Raw genomic sequence first — 26,373 nt, forward strand, 5'->3', positions numbered from 1 at the left:
GAAAGTGAAGCATATAAATCATCCCCTGGTGGCCGCCTGAGGTATAGGTCTCAATCTCAAGACAAGATGGCAGCTGTTTGCTTTTATACAAAGTGCAGTAAACAGAAAAAAACAACAGTGAATTCATATTTGCTGTGTGTCTCTGTTTTCAGTTGGTCGGGATGATCTCTGTGACATCACCGCCACCCAACGTGTTATCTAACCAGTTCAATGATAACAGATGTTGACGAGCTCGACCGTTACAACAATCTTTCCTCGTCCTCGTCACATTCCACACGTTCTTGCGCTCCGTACTTTTCCTCGCAGATAAACAGGAAGAGATTTTATCTGAGTAAAGAGGAGACTGCAGGATTCTGGGTAATGACCGGACGTGACTGGAACACCTCAACACGTTATCACCGCCGATATTCACCCTCTGCATTATGTCTGTGGGGAACTGGTGTCGTCACGTTGTGGTTGGATTTGGTTTGTGTTTGAAATCCGAGTGCAACTGAAACCGGGTTCGCTTTAATGTAGATATGATTTAAAATGTAGTTGAATTGGAAATTAGTTTAAAACCAACAAAAAGCAAAAGACAGCAAAGAGCAAAAATCTGTCTTTACAATTAAAAGAAATAATAAGGTGACATTTATCGTGGTATCATTTTTCGTGGTATGGTCCAGCTCTAAAGTTCGTCCACATCTTTTTCTCCAAGCCACAGAAAGTCTGTGTGAGAACCATCATTTCTATTCGAGGTTTTATTTCAGTTGCCATGGTGATCTGAGGGGTGCAAAGGTCAAGCACGATTCACCGAAGTCACGTACGAACATCCAAAAAGACACAAAGTCTCAGAATCAAGTTTCCAAGTCAAAAATGTCATAAACCTCAGAAATGTTATGTCAAATATATGGACTTTACAAATTCAGTTTAAACTCCTGAATACACAAATCTCCACTGACACACACACACAAGTGTAGTACAATCATTTTCAGTATTCACCCAAAATTGGCAGTAACGTGAAACAATGTTCATCACACTCAGTTCGATCGAGATCATTTTCTTTGCTAAGAAGAAATATTAAAAGTTAAGAATATATAAAATGTTTGTTTTCAGTCTGAACTACAAACAATCAACTCTTCTTTTCTGTCGTGACCTGATCAGAGCTCATCACTGGATCATGTGACCTGTTTTACCTGGCGGTGAACCTGAGGACCTTGGAGATGAGACCAGTGGCCAGGCCGTTGACGTTGGTCTCCGATGGCGTCCGACACAACGCCCCGTCCGAGCGGCCCAACTCCGCTTTTTTCTGCTTCCTGCGGAGCTTCCTGCGGTAGAAGACCTCCAGCAGCTCCATGGTTCGATTCTAAATATTCTTTATTCTAGTTTCTGCTCTTCCGCTTTTTCTTTCTACTCGGCTTTTTTGAGCTTTAACCTGAACTTAAAATAAATCCAGACCGTCGTCCCAAATCTAATTAGTCTCTGTGTCTCCTTAGAAAACGATCCGTTCCTTTATTTCCTACGAGTCTCCTCTCCTGATCCCGTCTCTTTGCTCCACTTCCAGTTCTGGCACGTCGGACCGAGTCGCGCTGCGTTGGCCCCCGGCCCCGAGCTCGTTAGGCAAATGTAGCAATTAAGTGTCATTAGGCCGCCGTACGATAAAAGCATGCGGTAAACATCCCTGGCCCGGCTTGGTTTGGACGGTGGCTGTAGATGTGTGTGAGCGAGAGACACTGAGCGTCTGAGGAGAGAGAGAGAGAGAGAGAGAGAGGGAGGGAGGGAGGGAATGAGCAGAAAGAGAGGGAGGGAGGATGGAGAGATAAGAGCAGTTAGGGTGAAGAAACTACAAGACTGATAGAAAGAGAGGTAGAGAGAGAGATAAAGGAAAGGGAGGATGAGAACGCTGCTGTTCTATCATTCCTGGTGTGAGAACAAAATAAAATCAGGAACGACTGGAGGAGGAGGTGAAGAAGAAGCAACTACAAGTGCAAAGGGGAGAGAGGAAGGGAGGAGCGGCAGAGGAGTGAAGAAGAGGAGGAGGATGGAGGAGTAAGAAGATAAACAGAGAGAGAGAGGGAGGTGTAGAAAACAGTGGATTATTGAGCTGACTGCGACAGAAATGGATTTTGTGGCCGTGGGGAGGAAGACGTCTCATGATGCAGCATGCGGCTCCGCAGCCAACAATGAACTCACTATTATTGACTCTTAGATTATCACCGTCAGACGGACGGAAGTCCAAACGCAAGGGGACGTATCCACGAAGACGAGGAGTTACCGAACTGTGCTTCATCGTCACTAACATCCACGACTGAGAGCTGACATCAGAGAGAAGATGCATGAAGGGACAGTCAGAGTAGTTCCACTCGCTGTGTGACATCCACATCAGGTTGTGGTCGTACTGACGTCATACAGGAGTGTGTCTGTCCCCCCCCCCGAGGACAACAGTCAACCAACCACACTCACAGATATCAAACTGTAAAGGTTTCTGATTATATCCAACAAGATTCATGAATGAGTCTCTGGGAAATTATAAAAAATCACAAGACATCCCTGATGCAGCTAAATATCAGGCCTCCAGTTTATATACTTCCATCATTAATGTGTGTGTGTGTGTGTGTGTGTGTGTGTGTGTGTGTGTGTGTGTGTGTGTGTGTGTGTGTGTGCAGGGTGTGTCTCTCTGAACAGAGACCTTATCTGTTGCCGTGGGAAACTGTTCCTCCGGCCCATAATAATAATCTGATATACTCAGAAACCAAAAGTGGAGCGAGAGGTGGTCGATCCACTTTAACTGTGTGTGTGTGTGGAAATTAAGAGGACGCGATGTCAATTTATCTAAGGACCCCTGGTGGTGAGGTTCCTTCTTGGAACCACTGGAGACGATCAATGACCCGAGGAACCTCATCATTGGCCCTGGAACCTTTTCAAGGTCCCTGGAACAAATCAGGGTCTCTAGCAACATTCAAAACCTTCTCACGGTCCCTCCGTCCTCACCAAGGACCAAAATACACAAACACACACTGGACTGCAGACAATCCTGCTCTCTGATTGGCTGTCGGGCCAACTACTGTTCGAAGTTAGAACTCAAGCTGCAGGTAACCATAGCAACATCAGTGCTGTATCAGACGCCGCCCGTCAGGTTTGGACACGGCTACAAATTGATTGACAAGTCTGGTAAGAAACTTACACTAGACTCAGTGTGAGTGTGTGTGTGTGTGTGTGTGTGTGTGTGTGTGTGTGTGTGTGTGTGTGTGTGTGTTTTGTGCAATTATGTGATGTCATTTTAGAAAAATGTGGTGATTCATAGGAAAGGAAAAGAAATGAAAGGAATGGAGCAGAAAGGAAAGGAAAGGAGATAAGAAGAGGAACAGACCATAAAAGAAAAGAGAGGAAGGGAAAGAAGATGACGAGGAGGAGATGGGGGGGGGGGGGGGGGGGGCTGAGGAGCAGGGAAAGAAAACAGGATAAAAGTGAATGAAGGAGAAGAAAAGAAGGAGTGGGAGAGAGGAAGTCAGTCTGTCCTCTTCAGATTAACACCCAGCCTCATGGGGCACCCCCCCCCCCCCTCCATCCTCCAGCCACCCCTCTACTCGCTGGTATCTGATAACCGCCCCCCCGGCCCAGGGGATTGTGGGAGAATGAAGTCATTTAGCCTGTTTATCTGACTCCATGGGACCATCAGGAGGGCTCGGTCTCAGCAGGAAGAGGCTGTGACTGTTCGGACAGCCTTTCACAATAAAAGCTCAGTTTATATCCTGGAGCAAAGAGAAACGTCGAGGCTTCAGCTTTGATAAGGACAACAGGACGCTAGAAAAATCAACAACGATAGTTCCCCCCAGAGGCTGAGGTGGTCATTACACACACACACAAGCTTGTTGGGCTATACTTGTTGGGACACTCCAGATTTCCATAATTCAAAACCTGCTCCTGCAGTTAATCTGACAGAGTGTGGGACAGTGCAGGATTATTCAGGATTATTCAGGATTATTCAGACCCTGAATGTAACGACACCTCTTCTAACTTCACCTCGGTTCACATCTCAGCTCTATAACTTTACTGTGAAACTCAGGATTTATGTTTTGCCTCATTGGTCTTTGTTTGGTCCCAACTAGAGCAATCACACACACACACACACACACACACACACACACACACACACACACACACACACACACACACACACACACACACACACACACACACACACACACACACACACACACACACACACTAAACTCAGGCATTCAGACAAACAGTCTATAAATACTCTGCCAGTTTCAACCTAATATGGAGATCAACTCCTTCAAATACTGTGTGTGTGTGTGTGTGTGTGTGTGTGTGTGTGTGTGTGTGTGTGTGTGTGTGTGTGTGTGTTACAGAGAGAGAGCGAGAACGACTGTCTGTTACTTGGGCAATATGTAGTTTCTTCTGTTTATTGTAAACGTTTTTGTTGTAATGTATTGAAGATTAATGAAGTTGTTAAAAAAGAAAGATAATGTAAAAATCCTCCGTAATTATCGATTTTTTTCTGAAACTATATATATGTTCAGATTCAGTTTTCAGAATAATATATCGGTTAATATATCAAAAGAATCTTGAGAAATATTGTGAGGTGGTTACCATGGCAACCTGGGCTGACACTTGGTTTTCCTGTTGATCTGAGGTTGACCCCAACACACGACCCTGTAATAAATCCTCTGACGACACAAACACACACACAGAGGAAGCACAGGAAGGACATCCTAACATCCTGTCAACCTGTCAGTGATTTGACATCACTTCCTGCTTGTGTGTGTGTGTGTGTGTGTGTCCAACCCGAAACAGGAAGTCGCAGTGACAGTGTAGCTGTAAACAAACCTCAGAAAGGGGATCAACCCGTCTTTGACCTTTGAGCCGTCTCGTACCTTTCTTACTGTCACAGGATGGAAGACCCAGGGTTCGACCATCCTGCCTCATGATCTCGACTTTAATACACGACAGAGCAGCTGTGGTGACTCATATCGACTGATTCAGTGTAGAACCTCATCAGGCCTGCTTACGATTACAATGTTGTATTGAGTTGAAAACTGCTGTTACCTGTTCTTAATGCGTAGTTGGACTCCTCCTGCTGAACATGGTCGGCTGTGGTGAGATGACGCTGGCGTTTGTTGTTGTTGTGGTGATGGAGGAGAAGGAGGAGGAAGAGGAGGAGCAGGGAGCGAGGGAGGTGAAGACTCTCTGACGTATCCTGGATTAAACTCCCTGAGGAGAAAGACAGAAAATACTAATGTCAATTGATGGAGAGAGGATTAATTCCATTTGCAAAAAATAAGATGGTCAGGTGAAAAACTATCATATATATATATATATATTTATAATATACTCGTAATGACACAATCAAACACCAACATTTTCCTCCATGTTTCACAATAAAAGCCTTTCAGCCTTCTAATCATAGACTGTAAATAAGAATGGACGACAAGTTTCCACTTCCTCCCACTATCCACAAATGAAGCCGCCATCTTGTGCCATCTGTGCAGCAGCGATCCGGGGATGAATCTGTCAATCATGACGACTCAGCCCGTTTCTGAATCATCAAATAACTAATTTACATTTAAACATCACTTGAACAAACATCAGTGAGATAAGAACGACCTGAAATAACAGAAACCATCTTTGACAAACATTTATTTAACGTCTACTTAGTCTTATTAGTTTGGCCCATGTCCCATTTGCTAACATGGAGGGGGTGGGGTTTATGACCTTTACTGCAGCCGGACACCAGGGGGCGATCAATACGCTTCCTCTTTCGGGAGCTGACACGTCGTCCGTCTTTATATATTCTATATCCAGGCTGTCAAAATAAACAATAGGTCCGACCGGTTGAAACCGGATCGACCTGATCTCATTACGATCACATCATCATTTATTAATTCTGCTCACCACAGTGGCCTCCAGGGGGCGCTCAGGAAGCTGCAGTTCCAGTTCAGACACACTTTTAATGTACGAGACTCTTTTCAGCCTGGACACCGACTTGTCGTTGGAATCTTCAATATGAACTTTCAATATCAGAATTTATAGTTTCTTGTAAAACAAATACCTTTGTCATCTAATAAAGTTTCCTGCCTCCGCCCCAGATTTAAATCTACAAACGCACAGATGAATAAAGAACACAATACACAACTTATAAAAGCACACACTCACAGAAACACACCCAGACTTATATTATTCACTGAGGACATTCCACTGTAGTGTATTCAGAAGAGACGACAGGAGACATCAAAACACACACACACACCCACACACACAGATAAACACATAAAGGCCTATTAAAGTGAAACCTGTCGAGCGGGTCCGAGGAATGTGCGGCAGCCACAAGGGCCTGGAATCACCAGAACAAGAGAGTCACATAACTCTCTCATCACAACACACGTTCTACACTCAGTCGATGGGTGAGACAGGTACGAGACGACGAGCAGGTCAAAGACAGGTTCATGTCCTTTCAGAGGTTTGGTTGAGGCTACACTGTCACTGCGGCCACTTCCTGTCCGATACATGATAATGGTTCCTTCCTGTTTCCAGTCGGTCACACAAACACACACACACACACAAACACACACTCGCTCCTGATGGACCTTTCACCGAGCACTGAGTTCACTGAGTTCAAGTTTTACTCGGATCTGCGGTGTCCAAAGAAAACCCCTTCATACCTTTAACTGACCCTCACACTGCACCTGAACACATCATCACCCACTCCTCTTCCTCACCATTCTCCACCTCACTGATGGTGTGATGGTGTGATTAGAGTCGACTCTATTCCAGCAGGTGAAGTTGGATTCTGTGTTGAGCTTTATTTTGAAAAGCTGCCGTTTTCAAAATCAAGAATGGACCTTCAGTCCCAGTGTTAGTGGGTAACATGTGGAGATAGGGATGTCTGACCTGGTTAATCCAGTTTATCACCCAGGAGGATAATGTGCTGCTGGGCCCCCCCCCCCCCCGTTCCTCAGGCTCTTTCTCCAGTGCACCGTCGTCCTTATATGTGACATCATGACATCAGGACCCAGTTTCACATCGATAAGGTGCAGCTAACCCAGCCCTCTACTGTCCGTCACTGTTAAAGATTTAGGAGACATCTTTGTTGCAGTTCAATGATTTGAAAGCTGGGTGACGCTCTGTGGTTTGTTTCATGTGGTTTGTCGAATGCACAGTGTTGTGAAACTGAAACTTCTGGGATGGACTCACTGACGGAACTCCAGCACCTTCGATCCCAGAACTTTCTTAACCCCTTTTTCCACTGGTCAAAAAACCCGTAAACATCCACTCACATCTGGCTTTTGTCTGAAATGTGAATGGATACAATCATCATTCACTTCTGCAGTAGACACATCGGCAGGGAGAGAAAACTACCTGCGTATACCTGCTGATTTTGGTCTTAAAGAGGTTTTTCATATGGAAATGATGCCTTTAACAGTCCACCTACAGAAATATACACAACGCAATGTGTTAAATAAACTCACTGCAGCCCCCTGCAGGCTACGGCTATAAACACAACATATTAGGTGTCCATCCGGTTGGGGTCACTCATCTCTCATCTACTGGGATCTCTGCGCTGCGGGCTGTGTGATATTGGCATAAAATGAAAGGGGAAAAGTTGTTGTCATTGCTCAACTAATTTCCAGATAAGATACACAACTCGACACACCTACGATCAAGTATTCACCAAGTACAGATCTCGAAGGAGGAATTTCCAACACGTTCTTCATACACAATCTTGCCGAAGTTTCCAATACAAACATTGTTTTCTAGTGAAAAGAGTTTCCAGATGAGTCTTAAAAAGTCACAGTGTGAACGGATCTCCTACACAAAGTCTTAAACACACACACGCAGACACACACAGCGAGCAGTTGCCTGGGAAACAGTATCGTGGCGGTCTGTCCCTGTAATGACTTCTTCCTCTTCTTTTTCTGAGCAGAGAAACTCAAACATTCATTCGGCTCGATTACGTCAACCAACAACAAAAGGGCACAAAAACACTGGAGATGAATGGAGGAAGACAAAGAGAGAGGGGGGGGGGGGGGCGGAGGGAGGGAGGGAGGGAGGGAGGGGCGGGGGGCAGATGGGGGCACCTACACAACAGTGATCAAAACTTGCATGAAGACAAAGTGTTCAAATTCCTCTCGGACCTCGTTCGTCACCGAGCACGTGACCAGTTTCAATCCAGTTTAAAAAATGTTGTTTATTAAAAAAAACAACTAAAAAAACTTTACATGACATAAAACTAATTTAATCAGAAACAGAAACATTGAAGTCGCTGCTTCTCTGTCATAGTTCCACAGGAAACACACAACCTTTGTCTTTCTACTGTGAAATTCACCTCAAACGACACATTGACATGAAAACATAATTAAAAGCTTCGGTCCTCAGATCAGCAGCCTCACTAATGAATCTAAAGAAGTCAGAGGTCAAAGGTCACAGCACCTTGACAACAGCTCCAACAAATATCCCTGCTATCTCACAGATGACAGTTTTTATACACACAGACACACACTGTGACACGCTGCGTGACCTCCACACACACTGACCCACAGTAAAACACGCACCTCCTGCTCTTTAACTCACCACCTCCCTGCAGGCGACTTCATATTTGTACATTTGTGCAGCAGGTCTGTATTTTTACCTCGGTTCTATCACTGCAGGTCACTCGGACAGTTTCAGAAAGAACAGCTGCATCCGGCTTCACCACAGGCTCAACAGACGATGTTTAGGAAGGACAATAAAAACAAAGTCTGAAAATTAAACCTGTGTCATGACCGATCTCGTGGTTCTAGTCAAATCTTCATCAGAACAACAGAACTGAATGAGGAGAGTCCTGTGCTGTGGTTCTGGGGTCAGTTTTGCATTTTGTCAGACAAAGTATGTGCAAATACCGAGAGCAGTGGAGGACATGAGGACACGAGGACACGGCCGCCAGACCTGCTCTGCAGAATCCAAACTGACTCTGCTCACACTGACACTGTAAATCCTCCACATCCCGTCTGTCCCCGGCTCGTAGATTCATAACAGTCGGAGCAGAGCAGCATGAACTCCAGCAGAGTCCACAGAGCACAGCTGCTGGGTTCTGGGGTTTGTTTTCATGTGGAACAGATGTTACAGATGTTTGGGTTTCCTACACTCGGGGTTTTATCTGAAAAATATTGGGTGAATGATCCAAAAGAAAAACAATAAAATAACAAAAAAACAACAAATACCGGTTCATCACTGGTATCAGATTAAGAAACAGAACAAGTCATTCACTGGGGTTTTACCCTCTGATTCTGGATTGCCCAATAAATATGGAAGTAACAAATAATACATGAATCCATTCACCCAATGACCTTTCAAATGTTTGTTTAGCTCTGCTGTTGGAAACGACATCATCAGTAGATGTGAGTAACGCTGCATTCTGACCAGCAGGTGCCTCGTGAACGCCTGCATGTGAAACCTAACACCGGGGAAACGTGCACATTACTGGGAATTAGATGACAACACAACCGGCTGCAAGGTGCAACGTAATAAGGATTAATACACAACACAACACGCTAAACTAACTCACACGTCTTATTTCACATTTGCATAATACCTTCCTCTGAAATTATACACACACACACACACACACTAGGAGCACAGGTGAGTGGTGATAACCTTACCTCCCTCACAAAAGGAAACAAGTGTCAGGTATCAATTTAAACACGGCACAAAAAAGCATCACACACACACACACACACACACACACACACACACACACACACACACACACACACACACACACACACACTGGAAACAAAGGCAAACTGTTAGCCTGATTCTGTCCAAAGCTCCAAAACATGTACAGTTCCTCTAAATTAAAACCATAACCTCACTGTTTGTGATCATTGGAGCTTTTAGGGGCATTTACAGGATCTATTTCTTGACAAACCACAGTGTATCCATCCGCCTGCTCCGTACTCCTGTCTCCACTTGTCTCCCGGCAACCTCACCGTGACGACAAGACTGTGGTGAGTCTGCAGCCATCTGTTGTTTCCCATTAAGAAGTTAAACTTCCCCCTGAAACCACAACTGTCCTGATCCGACAGCCACGACCGGACCAGAGCCGGGTCGCATGTGGTCTGTGATACGTCACCGGGGGCCCCCAGGGGCCCAACACCGAGGGGCCCTCACATGTGCACAGAAAAATAAAGAATAAATGGAGAAGTCTAGTAACTTCTGCAGAAAAACAAATACTGTATATTTTCACTGGTGTATTAAAGTAAATATATATTTTCAGTCTGGAAGAGGTGTTTCTATACGTCCTGTCAACTCCTGCAGTGGATTATTAGTCCCCCCCCCCACACACACACCCACAGACACACACACACACACACACACACTTACAGCTCTGATGTGCAGCTCCCCATAAAACCACCTGGGTTGTTTTCAGCTTGTTGTAAAAACACTAACATCATTGTTGTCTCTCTCTCTCTCTCTCTGTGTGTCGCTCTACCTCTCTGCTCTCAGCCAATCAGAGCTCACCTAAACGAGCCAATCAGAGGGAGAACAGCAGGTACGGAGGAGAGAGAGGTGGACGAGCAAACAGGTGAGGTGAGTGAGGCGGGGTCTGACTGACAGGTGTGTTTGGTGTTGACATCACACACCTTTTGTCCAACGGACACACAAACACACACACAAGCTAACACCTGTTACAGAAACTCACACACGCAGTGCATTCAAACACCTGCCAAAGTCTCACACACACACACACACACACACACACACACACACACACACACACACACACACACACACACACACACACACACACACACACACACACACACACACACACACACACACACACTTTGGCCTTGTGCTTCCGTGATCATCATGTTGATTCAGTAAACCTTTATTGTCCCAGAGAAGCTGCTGCTTTCCAGCTGCTGAGAGGAGAAGTGATGGAGGAAGTGATAAACGAGGAGAACGACAAAGACGTGACAGAAACAGTCAGAGTCACTGAGTTCAGATAAAACCTCGGAATATAAAACATATAGATATGATGATAATGAAAATAAAGGGCGATAATTATCAGCAGCGGTGACCCACAAGATAAAGGTCAACACAAAAACACACATCTGCTTTATGGCCCTTTATCACAAACCCACTGAGTGACCTGCAGTACAACACACAGTCTCTCTGTATTCAGAAAGTAGATCTAGAACATCTAGGACCTTCTTCAATATTTGATTCAGAGCAAAACAAACATTAGAAAAAAGTATAAAAGGAAAAGGAGCAAGTTAAGGAACTACACATCCTATAAACCGTTGTGAATGATCTCTCTCTAATGACTTCCAGCGCTTCCTGAATTTCACCTTGTCATAATTTTCAGGACTTCTCCTCATCTCTAAAAGACAAAATATGTGTTTCGTGAGGTCACTTTGACCTTTTGAAGCAAATTTGAAGAAGTTCCCTCGAGGCGTTCCTGAGATATCACGTTCATGAATGGGACGGAAAAACTCAGTTGATTTCGTACAGACTTGTGGCGAGTCTACCATGGATGGTAAAAATATTATGGCTGATAATCCGAATGTTTACTTCCTGAATCACGATGTGCAGCTGCAGAGTTTGACCTGCTGCCGGTTCACTGCCCTCAACAAGCTCAGAACGTACATGTCAGCACTTCACTGTCCTGCTTCGATAAGAACAGACCTGAGAGCAGCTGATCTTTCACAGTTCCCCATCACGTCCCCGACAGGAAGCCGATCAGACCAAAACAACCACTCGTCTTTCTGCTGCTAATTCTCACGCCCTCCCTCCTCGCCACGCCTTCCCACAGGGGCCACGTTCGCTTGTCGCCCTGTGTGTGTGTGTGTGTGTGTGTGTGTGTGTGTGTGTGTGTGTGTGTGTGTGTGTGTGTGTGTGAAGTCTAAAGTCCTGTATTGTGTCATGCCTCTCACACGTCTTCCAGTAAATAAAAGCTGCAGTAGCAACAGCCGCTCCGCTCGCGGTCACACCCCAAACCCAAACACATACTTGGCTTTGTACCTGGCATCAACCTGAGAACTGGGAGAGATGCTCGGTGACACATTCTCTGACTGTTCAGTTCTCTCTTTAACTCTGATGTAATAGTTTAGTGTCCAAAGATGGTCGACACACGTCTCCACTTCCCCCCGTTGTACAAATATGAAGCCAAAATATCTTAGATACAGACGCCGCCATCTTGTGCGTCATTTGGAGTCTGCACAGTAGTGCCCCCCCCCCCCCCCCTCTGATTGGCTGTCGGGTGTCTGCTTGAATTGCGTCTGTCTGGTGTGTGTGTGTGTGTGTGTTATCATCGAGCTTCTAATCAATAAATGATCTACTAGGATCAAAGGAAATCTAAATGATTTCCCGTCGCTGCTAAACTTCCTGGTTAGTGATCAACCGGAGAGATTTCTAATATTCTCTCTCTCTGTCCACACACACACACACACACACACACACACACACACACACACACACACACACACACACACACACACACACACACACACACACACACACACACACACACACACACACACACACACACACACACACACACACACACACACACACACCAGTTTTGGGGACATGGGACTTATGTTAATTTCCTAGAATCGTACCCTAAACTGACCTTAACCACTGACCCAAAAATCAGCTTTTCCCCAAATGGGGACACAGCTTTTGTCCCCAGTGGGACGAGGCGTCCCCAATTAACCGGTCTTCAGTCTGAAATCTGTCCCCAACACACACTCATGGGTTCTGCTACTTGGCCTAGATCTGATGGCTGCTGACGAGGTCCTGAGTTTCTGGTGGTTCCAACTCACTGGATGTCGACTGTGGGTTGAAACCTGTCGTTGCTATTTCAGGCCACTTTCTCCGCCCGTTCCATTTCCTGCAGGTTTACGTTTTCTAAACCACCTTCGCTGTGAACAACAACAACAACCTGCTGCTGGGATGGAGGTTTCCTGGAAGCTGGTGAAGGGAGAACTCAGGCAGCAGCTGATGTCTTATGCAGAAGATTTGAATGTAGATGCATCAAGGAGACCAGAAGGTGGAACAATATACAAAAGCCAACAGGGTAACATGAGCTGTTGTCTGCCCCAAGTCTGAAGAGGTCTCCCACAGCATCCCAGTATCTCCCAGTGTCTCCTTCACCCTGTGTCACCCATTCCAACAGCACATCCATGAATGGAATTGCTGCTGGTGTAATACGCCAAAGAGTTGGAGTTGGTCCCTCTTTGTCTGGGGCATCTGAATAAGATATGAAAGTACATGAGCGTAGACACTACAATGCACTGCTAGTTGGCTCTTTATCTGTAAGCTGACCTCGGGTGGTGCTGGGAGACAAGGGACATGTGGAATGAGACAGGCACGATTCTCCTAAAGGTGCTGGACAGATGTAATGTGTGAGGATGGTGACAGATTCCTCCACAGCTGCAAAATGAGAACATGTTTGGACCAAGCTTTGGATTGTGCAATCGCAAAGTCAACGCTAGTTTTTAAATCGTATTTATGGCATTTTGTTTGACAGCGCTCTTTCTCCCACATGCACCTCCGACACACAAGAGGCCATGACCTGAGCTCCTGCTGCTTCTTCAGATGAGAAAGACAAACTCCAGAAAATGTTCGGACCCAATTTTCCAGACATCTTGAGGAGCTCATGTCTGAAAACGTAGAGCTGGTGAAGATGATGGTGATTTGTTGAAGAAACAAACAAGCCCAATAACAGAATGACAATTGGAGCAGCATCCGTCAGATTCTCTTGGTTGATATCTTGAGTCGGTTTGGGGTCTTAGTTTCCGTCCATGCAGACAGACACACACACACACACACACACACACACACAGAGACACACACACACACACACACACACTTCACGTACCTGCGGACCATGAGCTTCAGAGTCTTGTACGATCCTTTCACCAGAGTAATGGCCTCCTGTCGGTATCCAGTCAGCTCCACGTCATTAATGACGATAATCTCATCTCCCACCAGCAGAGGCTGCTCCAAAGTGTCGGCCTTACCGCCCTCCTCCACCTGCACACACACACACACACACACACACACACACACACTTTACTGAGAAGATGTGGACGTGCAAATGTGCGGCGCAGATGTTAGTGACTTTCCAGTCAATTTTCTGAGGCAGCGGCTCATGACGCAGATTCTTCTTGGTGCTGTGAGCTGAACTCAACACGTTCTGGATCCGTCTATGTACTGGAAACACACTGTGATGAAACGTGTTGAATCACACTTACTGTAGATAGCTGTTATCAGGGTTTCTATTGTTGTGGAAGGTTGGAAACACTTGGGTGTGTGTGTGTGTGTGTGTGTGTGTGTGTGTGTGTGTGTCTGTGTGTTTAGGGTCACATTGTCTTGTTCTCTGTGAGATAAGCTCAATCAAATCCTCACTATGTCGTCAAAATGTCTCCACACAGACGTCACCAGCTCCGACTGCATCGCTGCACATTTGACTGATGAACTGAAACACATGTTTTCTTTTGTGAAGTCAGAATTAACACGAGCTGCTGCGTTGCTTCATGTCAGTTCCCCAGAAGTGAGTCATTTCTCTGAAAGGGAGACATTTAGGTTGAAGAGAGGAGACATGTCTCCTTAGATGAGCAGGTACCGTCCACCTCGTATTGGTCCAACGTGTCCAAACCTCCAAAGACCAACTTGTATTTGATCGGTTTGTTCCGCAACCTGACACAGATGCATCCGACCAGTAAACTCAAACTTGTCAAACAACAACTTTTCATAAACTCAATAATCAAGTTACACAACCTGGGAACAGTCAGGTGGAATCCAACAGTGAAACAGTGTCTTCATTTAACGGCTGTTTTTACAAACTTCCCTGTGATCGGGAGGACTGTTCTGGAATATTAAAGCACTGTTCTGAAATATTAAACCTCCGCCCATGTGGGATGTTATAGCAACTGCCAAGAATTTCTGTCAGGGTGTGTCTGACCCTCCTCTGACTTACAGCATGTGTTCGTTCTCAACAAAAGCATCAAGTGTGCAGGCCCACGGGCTGCAGCTCCACACATCTCACACAAACACTCTCAACAATCATTTATATACTCTGTGAGGGACTTTACTCCGTCCGGGGCCCCGCAGAGGCACAGCAACAATAATGAACAGATGTCAGATCAGTGTTAAAGGCTGAGGATGTTTTTAAGTGAGTGTACATCAGTGGTTTGAGTGTAATGAAGGAAATGAAACATGGTCTCAGAGCTGTGAGGGAAAATATAAACGGTTCCTGCAGAACAATCACACGCTTGCACTGTTTGACTTATTCAGGAATAAATATACCCAAATAAGGCCCGCTGAATCAGTGTGTGTGTGTGTGTGTGTGTGTGTGTGTGTGTGTGTGTGTGTGTGTCTCTCTCACACTGGTATTGCAGCTGAAATGAATTATCCTGCAGATGGAGATATCCAAACAGAGCACCTCAGCCTGTTCATACCGTGACTGAAACAACATACCTCCTCTAATCAATAAGGACTGTGTGATTCCTTCCTTTCTCCACAGTTTCATCTGAAGGATATTTTGAGCTGAATATTTCCTCCACAAGAAGTCCAGAAAGATGTAATTGGCAGAGACGTCCTGGAGGGTACGTGGTTAAGACATGCACCATATGGTCAGAGTCCTCAGTCTCTCTCTGTGTTCCCTGTCTCTCACTATCGAATAAAGACTAAATCAAATATATAATACACAAACAACTTGAGATTGGTCGTGTAGTGAAGTTCCAAAACATTTCCCATGATGCACATTGATTGCATCTGTTCAGTACTTGCAGGGCAGAGGTGCTGAGGACCGAGTCCACCTCACTTAGAGTCTCCAGCTCCTGTGTTTACGTGGTTGGACCTGAAAGAAGCTCTGGATCAGACCAGGTCCAAATGATCCTGAGGTCGTTTCCTCTCTGAGAGTCTGAAGCTGCATGTGTTGGTTCCATAGTTTCATTTGATCTGTTAGTTCTGGTTTCACATTGTCATTTAAGGACTAAAGACTTTTGTCGGACATACGTGCGTCCTGTCGTCATCACCTGCTGTCGCTGACACTCTACCAGTGTTGGTCACACTTACAGTTTGATACCAGTCATGAGACCTTCAGATTAAGACTCATTAAAACTCTTTAACCTGAGCTGAACTGCCTGGATTAACAGAAATCTTCACTGTGACCTCTGACCCCAACTCTCAACCACAACAACACGGATGATAAACAAGCTGAGGCTGAAATATGTTGAAATATATGAGACAGAGAGAAGATGTCAGGTCCCTTTGTTTGATCATTCATTCTCAGGAGAAGCTCATTTATTCTGAAAACTAAAACTCAGTGGAGCTCAGATCATCATAACATTAAATGAAGGCTACAGGAAGAAAATCTACCCCCTGGATTTTCTTCTGTAAAGCTCAAATATTATATTCACAACTTTTTTTTTACAAGCTGATCTTCATAAATCCACACTTTGTACTTATTGAAAATATTACTCAAAGATCATTGCAACTGTAGACGATCAAACACAGGCTGTTCCACTCCAGCATATATTTCCTTTTGAGGAAACTAAAATGTAGAACGTATTCCTCCGCCAACGCCAAACATTCCCTTAAACCTGTCGGGTCAAACCCGAACAAGTGTGCTCCAACTCATCAGCACAAAATAAAAGCATGAGTGTGTTCGAAAAGCACCCAGGAAAACACATAATTCACATTCTTGTCCTATTTTACAGCCGTTTGGCCTCAGTCCCAGAATAACACACACACGCACACACAGACACACACACACACGCACACACAGACACACACACAGACACACACACTGGCCTGCTGATTTGCATTTTAATAAAATGAGGTCACGATGGCTGTGAGGACAGAGGACAAATCGTTAGTGGTGATTTTCCTTTCAACAGAAGCTTCTCTGGTTAAGATAACATGACAAATCAAATATCAATAAAACATTATTGATTATCACACTCACTGCATCGGCTCACACAATCATTCACAACGTTTTTAGTCTGAATCAAATCATATATCTTTCAAAATTCAACAGCCACACTCACATTCTTAACAGTTAGACGCTAAATGAAGTGAAGTCATTACTCAGCGTCTGTTGATGTCACAGGTTACCGTGACAACTGTCTCCTGCGAATGAAGTCATCTGTAGGTAATCGATGTTAATTCTGGTTGGACGACTATAAACTGAACTCCAGTGATTGTGAGTGACATCGTTTCATGAGTGAACCTGAACCCTGAGTCCGGTTTGATGAAACCGGCAAAGTTGCAGAGTCTGTTTTTTACTTTCTTCATTTTGTTCTCTTTTTGTATCATTTAGTTAACGTGCTCATTTATTTAATTTCTGAATGTCTCATCATGAACAGTGTTTCCTTTATTTCCTGTCCTATCATCAGCTTATACGAACAAAGGTCATGAGTTGAGAGGCAGTGATTGACAGTGATTGAGTTCAAACTATGTTAATGACCCAGTCTAATGAAATCATCATAATAAAATGTCCTTTAAAATATGCTGTTGGTCTCAGTATCTTAAAATGATCAGTGATTTTAAAGCTTGATCTAAAAGATCTGAATAAATCTCTTAGATCTTTCTGCATCTTGGAAGTCAAATAGTTTGAGTGACTCTTTAAATCACAGCCTCGGGTTAGAAGGAGGCCGTCGAGAGATAAGAAGCTACTTTTATGTTATTGATTTTTTCAAATTAATTTCTTCTTTTACATTCAAACAAACAAACAATAATCTACAATAAACCTTCATTAATGTTAATAATGTGTGAAAGAAGGTTAAAGTGAAGTGTTTTTAGATCTAATATTAAAACTATCTGAATATACCTCAGCCTCTTTCAGCAGCTTACAGGAAGTGAAGTGCTCAAACTTTTGGTGTGGCCCTTTAAATTACTATTAACAAGTATAAGTACAGGTGGAGGTACAAGTATATTGTTCATGATATAAATATTTGAAATTAATTAATTTTTCCTGGTTATATCACTAGTTTGACCTCTGACATTAGTTAACTTGTAAATGATGAGGAAACACGTGTTGACGCATCGACTAACCGAACAATAACCGTTAATAAACCGCCATGACTGGTTGTTTCGTACCTTGGAGATGATGAGCGGCTCCCGGTGCTCCAGGCCTCCCTGCAGGGTGAAGCCCCACGGAGCTCCTCCCTGGAGCCGGGCCTCCACCAGCACCCAGCCGCCTCCTCCTCCACCTCCGCCCGCCGCCCGGACACCGCCGCTCTCCATGCCCGGACAGGGAGCGCTCCCTCCGGGCTCCTCGGTCCTCAGCCCGGCGGCGGAGGAGGGAACCGGACGGATGGAAACTTTGTCTCCCGCACGGACACGTTGTTTCCTCCGGTCATTGAGTAGAAGTTAGTGGGTGAGAGGAGGAGGAGAACCAGGGGGAGAACCAGGAGGAGGTGTCCGAGCAGAGAGCCGGGCTGCCCGCAAAGTGCATTCCTCCAGCGGCCCGCAGCCTCCAGACACTGCCCGAAAACACAGCCGGTCACCGGCCACCGGACAGACGGAGAGACGGAGGAGTTCAACCGAGAGAGAGAAGAAGAAGAAGAAGAATCCACAACTACCTCATGCACTGTCTCTCTGTCTGTCTGTCTCTCTCTCTCTCTCCCTCACACACTGTCTGTCTCTCTACCTCCCTCTACCTCTCGCTCTCTCTCCAAAAATCAGTTTAGCATCACAATAGGATTTACTGCGAGTGACTGAGCGAGGAGAAAAGAGAGAGTGGGAGGGAGGGAGGGAGAGAGAGAGAGAGAGAGAGGACAAGTTAGAGAGAGAGAGAGAGAGGACAAGTTAGAGAGAGAGAGAGAGAGGACAAGTTAGAGAGAGAGAGAGAGGGAGAGAGAGGTAGAAATGAAGAAAGTCAGAATTAATAAAACAGAAGGAAAGAAAGTGGGAGAGTTGAAAATGTGTAGAAAGAAGAGGATGCTATGTGTGCTTCTGTGTGTGTGTGTGTGTGTGTGTGTGTCTGTGTGTGTGTGTGTCTGTGTCTGTGTGTGTGTGTGTCTGTATCTGTGTCATATCAAATCTTACTCTGTAGTATTGTATCGTATAACTTATTGTTTTTATCACACCGTATCTAATCTTACCTTACTGTATCATATCGTATCGTATCATATCATATCGTATCGTATCTCACAGAACTGTATTGACCTCCGTGTCTTCAAACGTACAAAAGTTACTTCTTTGTTTATTTGATGCTGTTGATTGAACCAATGAAAGTTTCTGTAGCTTCATGAATCTCAGAGTGTCTCAGTCTGATGGTTGTAGACGTGAAGGAGCTCAGGGAAGTTGTCGTAGATGTGGACGTTAAACATCGTCCATTTTGATAAAGTAGAAAATTAAAAACATTTTAAGGTGGAAATCCAACACTCCACCACAGACTGGTACTGAAGGGAGACTCCAGTTTGTTCAGCTGGTGTGTTGGAGCTGGGGAATGTGGTTTGATTGAAGTGTTGTTGAGAGCATCAGCTCTCAGGGGTCAGAGGTCACAGGGGTTATGAAGAGCCTGGTCGGGTTCTGCATGAAACAGGTTCAGGTGACACACGAGAGGAGGCTTCACCTGTAGCTTGGTCTGATGGACGCGGGACAGGGGACGAGCGTCCTGTCGTCTGTACGTCTGTGTCCCTGAACATCTCACAGTCAAATAATCTTCATCGACAGGACGTGAAACTTTAGGGATCAGAGGTGAATTCAGCAGCTTTGGTGAAACAACGTCAGTTTTAAAACGTCGTGATCACATCTCGTTTTCATTTGACAGGAGTTTAATACGTTTTCAGACCAGGTTTATTCTGTCGCACGATAAAAAGCATCAGAAGCATGAAAGTTGAGTTTTGGTCAGAGAGTGGGGACAGAGATCTGATTTCCATTGGAAGGTCAGTGCTGAGGAAGAGTGATCACACAGCGCCATCTAGAGGAGCATTAGAGAATCACAACTGTTCAACATGTGTTGTCGCAGGAGATAAGATATATTTTATTTTCCTGGATGTAAAATACAAGCTGGAGCAAGTTTCAATGATGTGAGAACACAGTGTTGATTTGTGAAAATTATCTTCTGACTTATAACAAAAGCTGTGAATATTATATTAAAGTTTTAGAAAGAAAGAAAATCAAGAGGCTACAGTTTCAGCATGTACATTTTATTTTATTATACATGTAAATACATATAAATGTCATGATTGAGATCCACTCATTTACTAAGACAGTAACTGTGATTCTGATAAGGCACCGAGTTTAAACACACATGTGCAAACACAGAAAGAGAACGGTGCAATTCAAAAAACATGTTTTAAAAAAAACACTTTTAATCACTGCTAGTACTTAGAAGGAATCATTATTGCTCCAAGAGTTTTATGTTTCACCAAAACCCCAAAATTATATATGTAACACTGAAAAAGAGACAGAAACTTAGAAACATAGATTAAAAAAGATGTATAAAATTAAATATTTTCACAGCTCTGCAGCAGCTGATAAGATCGACACTAGAATAAAAACTCCACAAGTCGATTAAGAAAATATTAATGTAACATTTTCTGACTCATAAAACAATATCTTAAGGTTACAGTGCTTTTATAGTAGAATTGCCCGTTAATGAAACACATTAAGTTTGAGTATATTTCTACATGATCTGCATCAGTCTTCAAACTCAACATTTTGGTAACAACGTCGATTTTTTTTCCATATAAATGCTCAATTAAAAAAATACAGATGAACGTTACACGTCAAATACGTTTGTACAAATATAATATATAGAGCCCGACTGATATGTCAGTTGGCCGGTTCTATATATTTGGTTATATTCGTGTTTTCCTTTTGTAAAAAATAACCTTCGTGGTAAAACTGTAAAATATCAAACCTCAATACATTTCTTTGTCGTAACGGTTTGATTACATCTTAGGAATCGTTGATAAATTATTTTTGATATATAGAATATATCAGTATCGTAAATGTTTTACTCCCCAGTATCCAACATCTGTATCAGTCAGGCTCTTTCTTCAATTCTTCAAGTTTAAAAAAATGTTTTTCTGTAGCATCAAAGCTGTGAATTAAACTTTGTTTTCCTCTCAACACTTTCAGTTGGTCGTCAGTCGACACATCGTGAACCAGAACAACAACGACTTTTCTACCGGAAGATAAAAACTTTGGCTCATAACAGAATGTCTCCAAACCTCATCACGGAGATGCTAACGTGTTGCTGTTAGCATTAAGGTGCTAGCTTTAGCAAGTTAATCAGCTGGTGCGTAACATTTTAAATACAACATTTGAATCCTTCATAATGAAATGAAAAGTGCCAATGATACAAATTAGTAATGGTATGCTAACCTACTGTTAGCATGTTAGCGCATGGCTAAACTGAAGCCACACAACATTTAAAAGGTGTTTCTGAAACACTTTTGATCTTATTTGTTGAATTCATAATAAATAAACTTGTCTCAATGGGGGGGTGAGATGTATCGTTGCATTTTTTCAAGGTTTAACCTGCTGTTGCTAACTTTGATCCATCAGTCCGACCTGTTCTGATCTGAATACACGACCAAGTGTCTTCGCTACAATAAGACAGACACGTCCACCTGGTTTAAATAAAGCTGCCCTTCTGCACTTCTGAGGTCATGCTGGTGTTTAAACGAGGTGTGATCAGCTGCACTGGTAACACAGCTGAATTATGGGTAAAGCTACGAGAATAAGACTCTAAAATGATCTCGACTCCGACCTAAACTTCCTCTGACGCACTGTGGATCGTCTCGATTATCTTCTTCTTCAGTTTCTTCACTTTGTCCGGCGGCGTCTCGTTCAGACACTCCTCCACGTACTTCAGGAAGCCGGCGTGCGGCGAGACCGTTTGACTCTGACAGAACGTCCTCATGAGATCCAGCATGATGCCGGTAGTGGGCGCCGCACGTTTGCGCCCTGACACCCGGCTGCCGGTGTGAGAGGAGGATGTGGAGGGCGGCGGGGAGGAAGAGGGGGAGGAGTGCCGGGAGTCTGGGGGTGTCGGTGAGGGCGGGGCTTCGAAGCCTTGCGGCATGACGTTCAGCTTGGCAGCGGTTTGACTGGCAGCGTGGTAGTGGAGGGTGGGGGGCGTGGCCTGGCTGTCCAGGTGGAGGGGGCCGGACTCCTGCGGTTGGTGGAAGTGGAGGTCTTCAGGTCGCTCGTCCTCGTCGCAGGAGTCACAGAGGAACATCAGATCCCGGTAATGTTTCCACTTGGGAACATAAAAGTCCTCAGAACCACATGTCTTGTTGGAACTCACCGCTTTGTGTTCTCGCTGGAAGATGGTTCGCAGGTTCCTGAACTTTGCCTTGATGTCGTCCACTGAAGGACGAAGAACAGAAGAACCTGTTACTCTGATACAGACACGTAAACTGCTGAGATCACAGTTTGATCGGAGACGTCTCCATCAGCTCCATTTATGAGACACCATGGTCGTTACCTGTGAAGGGGACGGACTCGTTGTGCGACATGAGGCCGCTCAGCGTCTCCAGCAGGCTCTGCCTCAGCAGACGGTTCCTGTAACTCTCGGACTTGTGGTTCCACAGACAGCTGCGCTCTGGAAGAAGAGAAACGACCTCAGCTCTCAACACTAAATCAAAGTAGAAGGGAGCTCATAGCTTCGTGGTAAGTTAGAATGTAAACATACATTTATACATTTCACAGATTCAACATTATTCTCTCAAACCTCAGCAGCGACGCCACCTACCGGAGTAAAAAGATATGAGCTGCTGAACCTTGGCCTCGCTCCAGTGGCAGCGGGGGTCTGCGCTCGCTCTGCTGTCCGACTCGACAGGCACGGACACATAGAAACTCAGAGGGGAGGAGCTTGTGCAGGGTTTGGTGTCGGTTGGTGAAGAAGATGGCGAGGTTGGAAGTGCGGCTGTTTGGTTTGATAGCTTGAGGTTGTCTGGAGACGCCAAGAGGAGGATTTGGTATCCGGCGCTGCTGTTGGTCCTGGCGTTGCTCTGAGCGGAGCTGGTGGGAGCCGAGGCGTTGTTGACCATGATGCTGTTGGTGTGGGCGGAGCTGGAGGAGAAGCTGCTCAGCGTGGAGGTGGGGGTTTGGTTCCCCTGCTCCACGTCCTTGTCGTCCTGCGGCACCAGAGCCTGCAGGTCGTCCGTGCCGTCGTCTTCGTCACAGGACTCGCAGAGGAAGAGCAGCTGCTGGTAGTGCTTCCACTTGGACACGTAGAGTTTGTCCGAAGCCCGGCTGGCGTGGACCGCCTTAAACTCACGGTTAAAAACCGTCCGGAGGTTCTTGAACTTGCACTTTATGTCTTCAACTGCAAAACAACAACAAAGGTCAACAAAGACGAGTCAATAATACGTTAAACTTGTTTCAGCTCTTTTTTCTCTGACAGATTTCAGTTTGCTGTGACTTAACTCATTTTTTCTGAACGACGCTCTTTGGACACTTTTAGCTCATAGTTCTGGTTTTAGCACCTTTTTAAACCAACTAGATTCTAACTGCTCCGCACCGGACGATGGACGACATGACAGCTCCCAAAGTGAGGCCAAAACGTCTTGAATCCCCCTGGTGGCTGGCTGCAGTATAGCTCATAAAGCCCCTCCCCCTGACAGTATAGAATGTTGAAGATGTTAAAGAAGCAGAAGAATCAGATGTTTACCTGAGAAAGACACTGACTGGTCGGACAGCTGCGCTCTCAGAGCCTCCAGCAGCCTCAGCCTGAGCTGTCGGTTGTTGTGGTTTTCAGACTTCTTGTTCCACAGACAGCCGTGTTCTGCAACAACAACAACAACAACAACAACAACAACAACTGCTGTCAGCTCTCACTGTGTGTTTTCATACATCAGTCAGTGAATCATCCTGAAGCTTCAGTCTGTGTTTTACCGCAGTAGAAGGTGATCAGTGCTCGCTCCCTCTCTTCGGTCCAGTAACATTTGAGCAGCATGTTGGAGGGCACGCAGGAGGAGGAGGTGGAGGGGAAGGAGGTGGGCGGGTTGGGGAGGGAGGAGGTGATCAGTCCCTGGGATGAAGCGACGGACTGGGCCTCCTCCTGGGGGAGAGTCAGCTGCGGCTGCTCCTCCCCGCGGGCGTCCTGCTCCCAGCAGCCCTGCAGGAACATCAGCTGCTGGTAGTGCTTCCACTGCGGCTCGAACACGTGGTCCAGCCTGCACACCTTGCTCGCCCGCACCAGTTTGTACTGGCGCCGAAAGGTGGTGCGGAGGTTCTTGAACTTGTTCTTAATGTCTTCCACTGGAGAGAAGAGGAACATGAGCGGTTCTCCTGACTGCAGGTGTGGGCGTGTCGCGGTGCGGTCCTACCTGTGAAGGGGTTGGGTGGAGGCAGCGTGGACAGGATGACCCGCAGCTGCTCCAGGGTTCTCCAGCGCAGCTTCCGGCTCTTGTAGCTCTCGGACCGGTGGTTCCACAGGCAGCTGTGCTCTGGGGAGGAAACACAAAACACCTGTGAGTGTCAGGGTGTGAAGGGTCGTCCCACTGGCTGAACTGGACCAACACCACAGTGTCATCAGGGTGTGATGGGTCGTCCCACTGGCTGAACTGGACCAACACCACAGTATCATCAGGGTGTGGTGAGTCGTCCCACTGGCTGAACTGGACCAACACCACAGTATCATCAGGGTGTGATGGGTCGTCCCACTGGCTGAACTGGACCAACACCACAGTATCATCAGGGTGTGATGGGTCGTCCCACTGGCTGAACTGGACCAACACCACAGTATCATCAGGGTGTGATGGGTCGTCCCACTGGCTGAACTGGACCAACACCACAGTATCATCAGGGTGTGGTGAGTCGTCCCACTGGCTGAACTGGACCAACACCACAGTATCATCAGGGTGTGATGGGTCGTCCCACTGGCTGAACTGGACCAACACCACAGTATCATCAGGGTGTGATGAGTCGTCCCACTGGCTGAACTGGTAATCACGGTAAGAAGTATGAAATAAACTGTACATTGGTTTATAACCTCAGCTCCACAGGTTTAACTGGTCAAATCACAAAGTCACTGGTTAACACTTTGTCATTGATCAGCTTCTAATCTAACAGTACTAATATTAATAGTAAAGCTACAGCTGTTTAACTTTAACTGCAGATTAATAACATGTTATAATCAGATTTCATCATTTTAACTCTTATTTATTTAATTAATATACAGTCAGATGTGTTTAGAGGAAACATCTGTCTCCGGTTGCTCGTCGCCATTGCTGTGCCGCTCGTCGCTCCCCTCGGGCAACAGTTGCCTCGGTTTGTTGCGGGTGTGGATGAAACGTGTGAGCCAAGATGGCGCCGGAGGGAGGAGGAGGGTCTGTGGCGCGGAGGTGACTCACTGGAGAAGAAGCAGATCAGAGTCTTCTCCTTCTCTTCAGTCCAGAATCTGTCCGCGGAGAAACTGAAAGGAGACGCCGCCATGTTGGTGTTGCTGCTGCCCCCCCCCCCCCTCAGTCTGCTCACGTGACTCACTACACGGGCTCTGATTGGACTCCTGGACAGTTCCGCGTGTTGCCCAGTAGAGGTCGCTAAAGCAACGTGGAGCTTTCTTTTTTTTAACTCAAATTTCATACTTTTTATATTCAATAAACATAAAACACTATTTTACAACCTTACATTAAAAATAACACACTATTATAAACATAAAACACTATTTTATAACCTTATATTAGAAATAACACACAATTATAATAAATATACAATACGGAGTAAAAAAGAAAATAATCATATAAAATATTTAAAAACAAAATATAAATATACATATGTAATAAAGATATATATATGTATAATTTGATTAAAATAAATGTAGGCAATAAAAGTTAATATACTCAAATGTATATGGCTACATAACGGCACTATCAATGTTATTTTTAAGTTCCCATGTCCTACCAGAACATACTATATATATATATACACATAAATATCGTCAATAAAAAAAGTCCCATCATGCTCGTGTTGTTCCTTTTTAATTTCCATTAACCTTGTACACTTTCAGACGAGACACTAGACAAAGTGTATTTACAGTGAATCTTTGTGTACATTTGCTTTGCTCACATACATTCAGTCCATGTATTTACAGTTCCACTGGCACTGAACCATCTGAATTAAATCACGCTTCAGTATTTAGATGCACACTAATGTCCCAATTATCATCTGTAGATTTGCACAGATTAAGAAAAGTCAATGAAATGCAGATGTTTTAATGTTTAAATGAATAAAAGTGGTGAATTCATTAATGAAATTTAAAAGCTGGGGATAAAAATAAACATGTGACAGGATCAGAAACCAGTGTGCATGTAAACACAGTCAGGTGTAAATAACAGAAGGGGGGGGGGGATAATTTATCTGTTCCCAAGTCTGATCTGAACAAATTTCTTTTTAACAGTTTAGCTGCACAAG

At 45.0% G+C, this 26,373-nt stretch overlaps 3 protein-coding genes and 1 long non-coding RNA gene across 10 annotated transcripts in view; 1 reads left to right on the top strand and 3 right to left on the bottom strand.

Moving 5' to 3' along the window:
• Window positions 1-18,577, bottom strand: part of shroom3 (shroom family member 3) — a 33,281-nt gene extending 14,704 nt beyond the window's left edge. For 2 of the 4 annotated variants that reach the window (XM_034601486.1, XM_034601485.1), the window contains exons 1-3: window positions 18,094-18,571; window positions 13,868-14,022; window positions 5,050-5,214 (exon numbers count right to left, since the gene is read on the bottom strand). In XM_034601486.1, the coding sequence (XP_034457377.1) occupies window positions 5,050-5,214; window positions 13,868-14,022; window positions 18,094-18,240 (467 nt within the window). In that variant the 5' untranslated portion in view covers window positions 18,241-18,571. Of the gene's footprint in view, window positions 1-1,172; window positions 1,638-5,049; window positions 5,215-13,867; window positions 14,023-18,093 lie in introns of those variants that run through there. The other 2 variants (XM_034601489.1, XM_034601487.1) reach the window with 2 other exon arrangements.
• A 22-nt stretch (window positions 18,578-18,599) lies between these two features.
• Window positions 18,600-26,373, bottom strand: part of mfsd14ba (major facilitator superfamily domain containing 14Ba) — a 17,642-nt gene continuing 9,868 nt past the window's right edge. Inside the window, exon 13 of one of the 2 annotated variants that reach the window (XR_004615570.1) lies at window positions 18,600-18,618. The gene's annotated coding sequence lies outside the window, so the exon portion shown is untranslated. Of the gene's footprint in view, window positions 18,619-18,654; window positions 18,669-26,373 lie in introns of those variants that run through there. The other variant, XR_004615571.1, reaches the window with a different exon arrangement.
• On the bottom strand, window positions 19,982-25,488 carry LOC117771318. Of its 3 annotated transcripts, none has more exons than XR_004615568.1 (8): window positions 25,314-25,488; window positions 24,288-24,407; window positions 23,854-24,219; window positions 23,630-23,743; window positions 22,709-23,284; window positions 22,442-22,558; window positions 21,546-22,323; window positions 19,982-19,992 (listed from the first exon to the last, which is right to left on the bottom strand). XR_004615568.1 is itself a non-coding variant. In XM_034601545.1 (8 exons), exons 1-8 carry the CDS (start codon window positions 25,393-25,395, stop codon window positions 21,722-21,724), a joined length of 1,944 nt encoding a protein of 647 aa, XP_034457436.1. In that variant the 5' UTR covers window positions 25,396-25,443; the 3' UTR covers window positions 21,537-21,721. The 3 variants fall into 3 exon arrangements, 2 of the variants coding, with proteins under 2 accessions (XP_034457436.1, XP_034457435.1); XM_034601545.1 differs by lacking the exon at window positions 19,982-19,992 and having other exon boundaries at window positions 21,537-22,323; window positions 22,709-22,942; window positions 22,976-23,284; window positions 25,314-25,443; XM_034601544.1 differs by lacking the exon at window positions 19,982-19,992 and having other exon boundaries at window positions 21,537-22,323; window positions 25,314-25,443.
• The window catches only part of LOC117771402, a 13,630-nt gene continuing 8,031 nt past the window's right edge, over window positions 20,775-26,373 (top strand). Inside the window, exon 1 of the long non-coding RNA XR_004615581.1 lies at window positions 20,775-21,065. This is a non-coding gene — a long non-coding RNA (uncharacterized LOC117771402). The remainder of the gene's footprint in view (window positions 21,066-26,373) is intronic.

Source organism: Hippoglossus hippoglossus, chromosome 12 (genome assembly GCF_009819705.1).
Source record: "Hippoglossus hippoglossus isolate fHipHip1 chromosome 12, fHipHip1.pri, whole genome shotgun sequence".
Taxonomy (NCBI): Eukaryota; Metazoa; Chordata; class Actinopteri; order Pleuronectiformes; family Pleuronectidae; genus Hippoglossus; species Hippoglossus hippoglossus.

What these genes read in the sequence shown, in the direction of transcription:
- LOC117771318 (XM_034601544.1), bottom strand. Translation starts at nt 25,395, where the DNA reads ATGGCGGCGTCTCCTTTCAGTTTCTCCGCGGACAGATTCTGGACTGAA. An exon ending in TCCACCCAACCCCTTCACAG is followed by an intron (nt 24,220 to 24,287) that starts GTAGGACCGCAC and finishes TCTTCTCTCCAG; the next exon opens with TGGAAGACATTAAGAACAAG. An exon ending in CGAGTCCGTCCCCTTCACAG is followed by an intron (nt 22,324 to 22,441) that starts GTAACGACCATG and finishes TTCGTCCTTCAG; the next exon opens with TGGACGACATCAAGGCAAAG.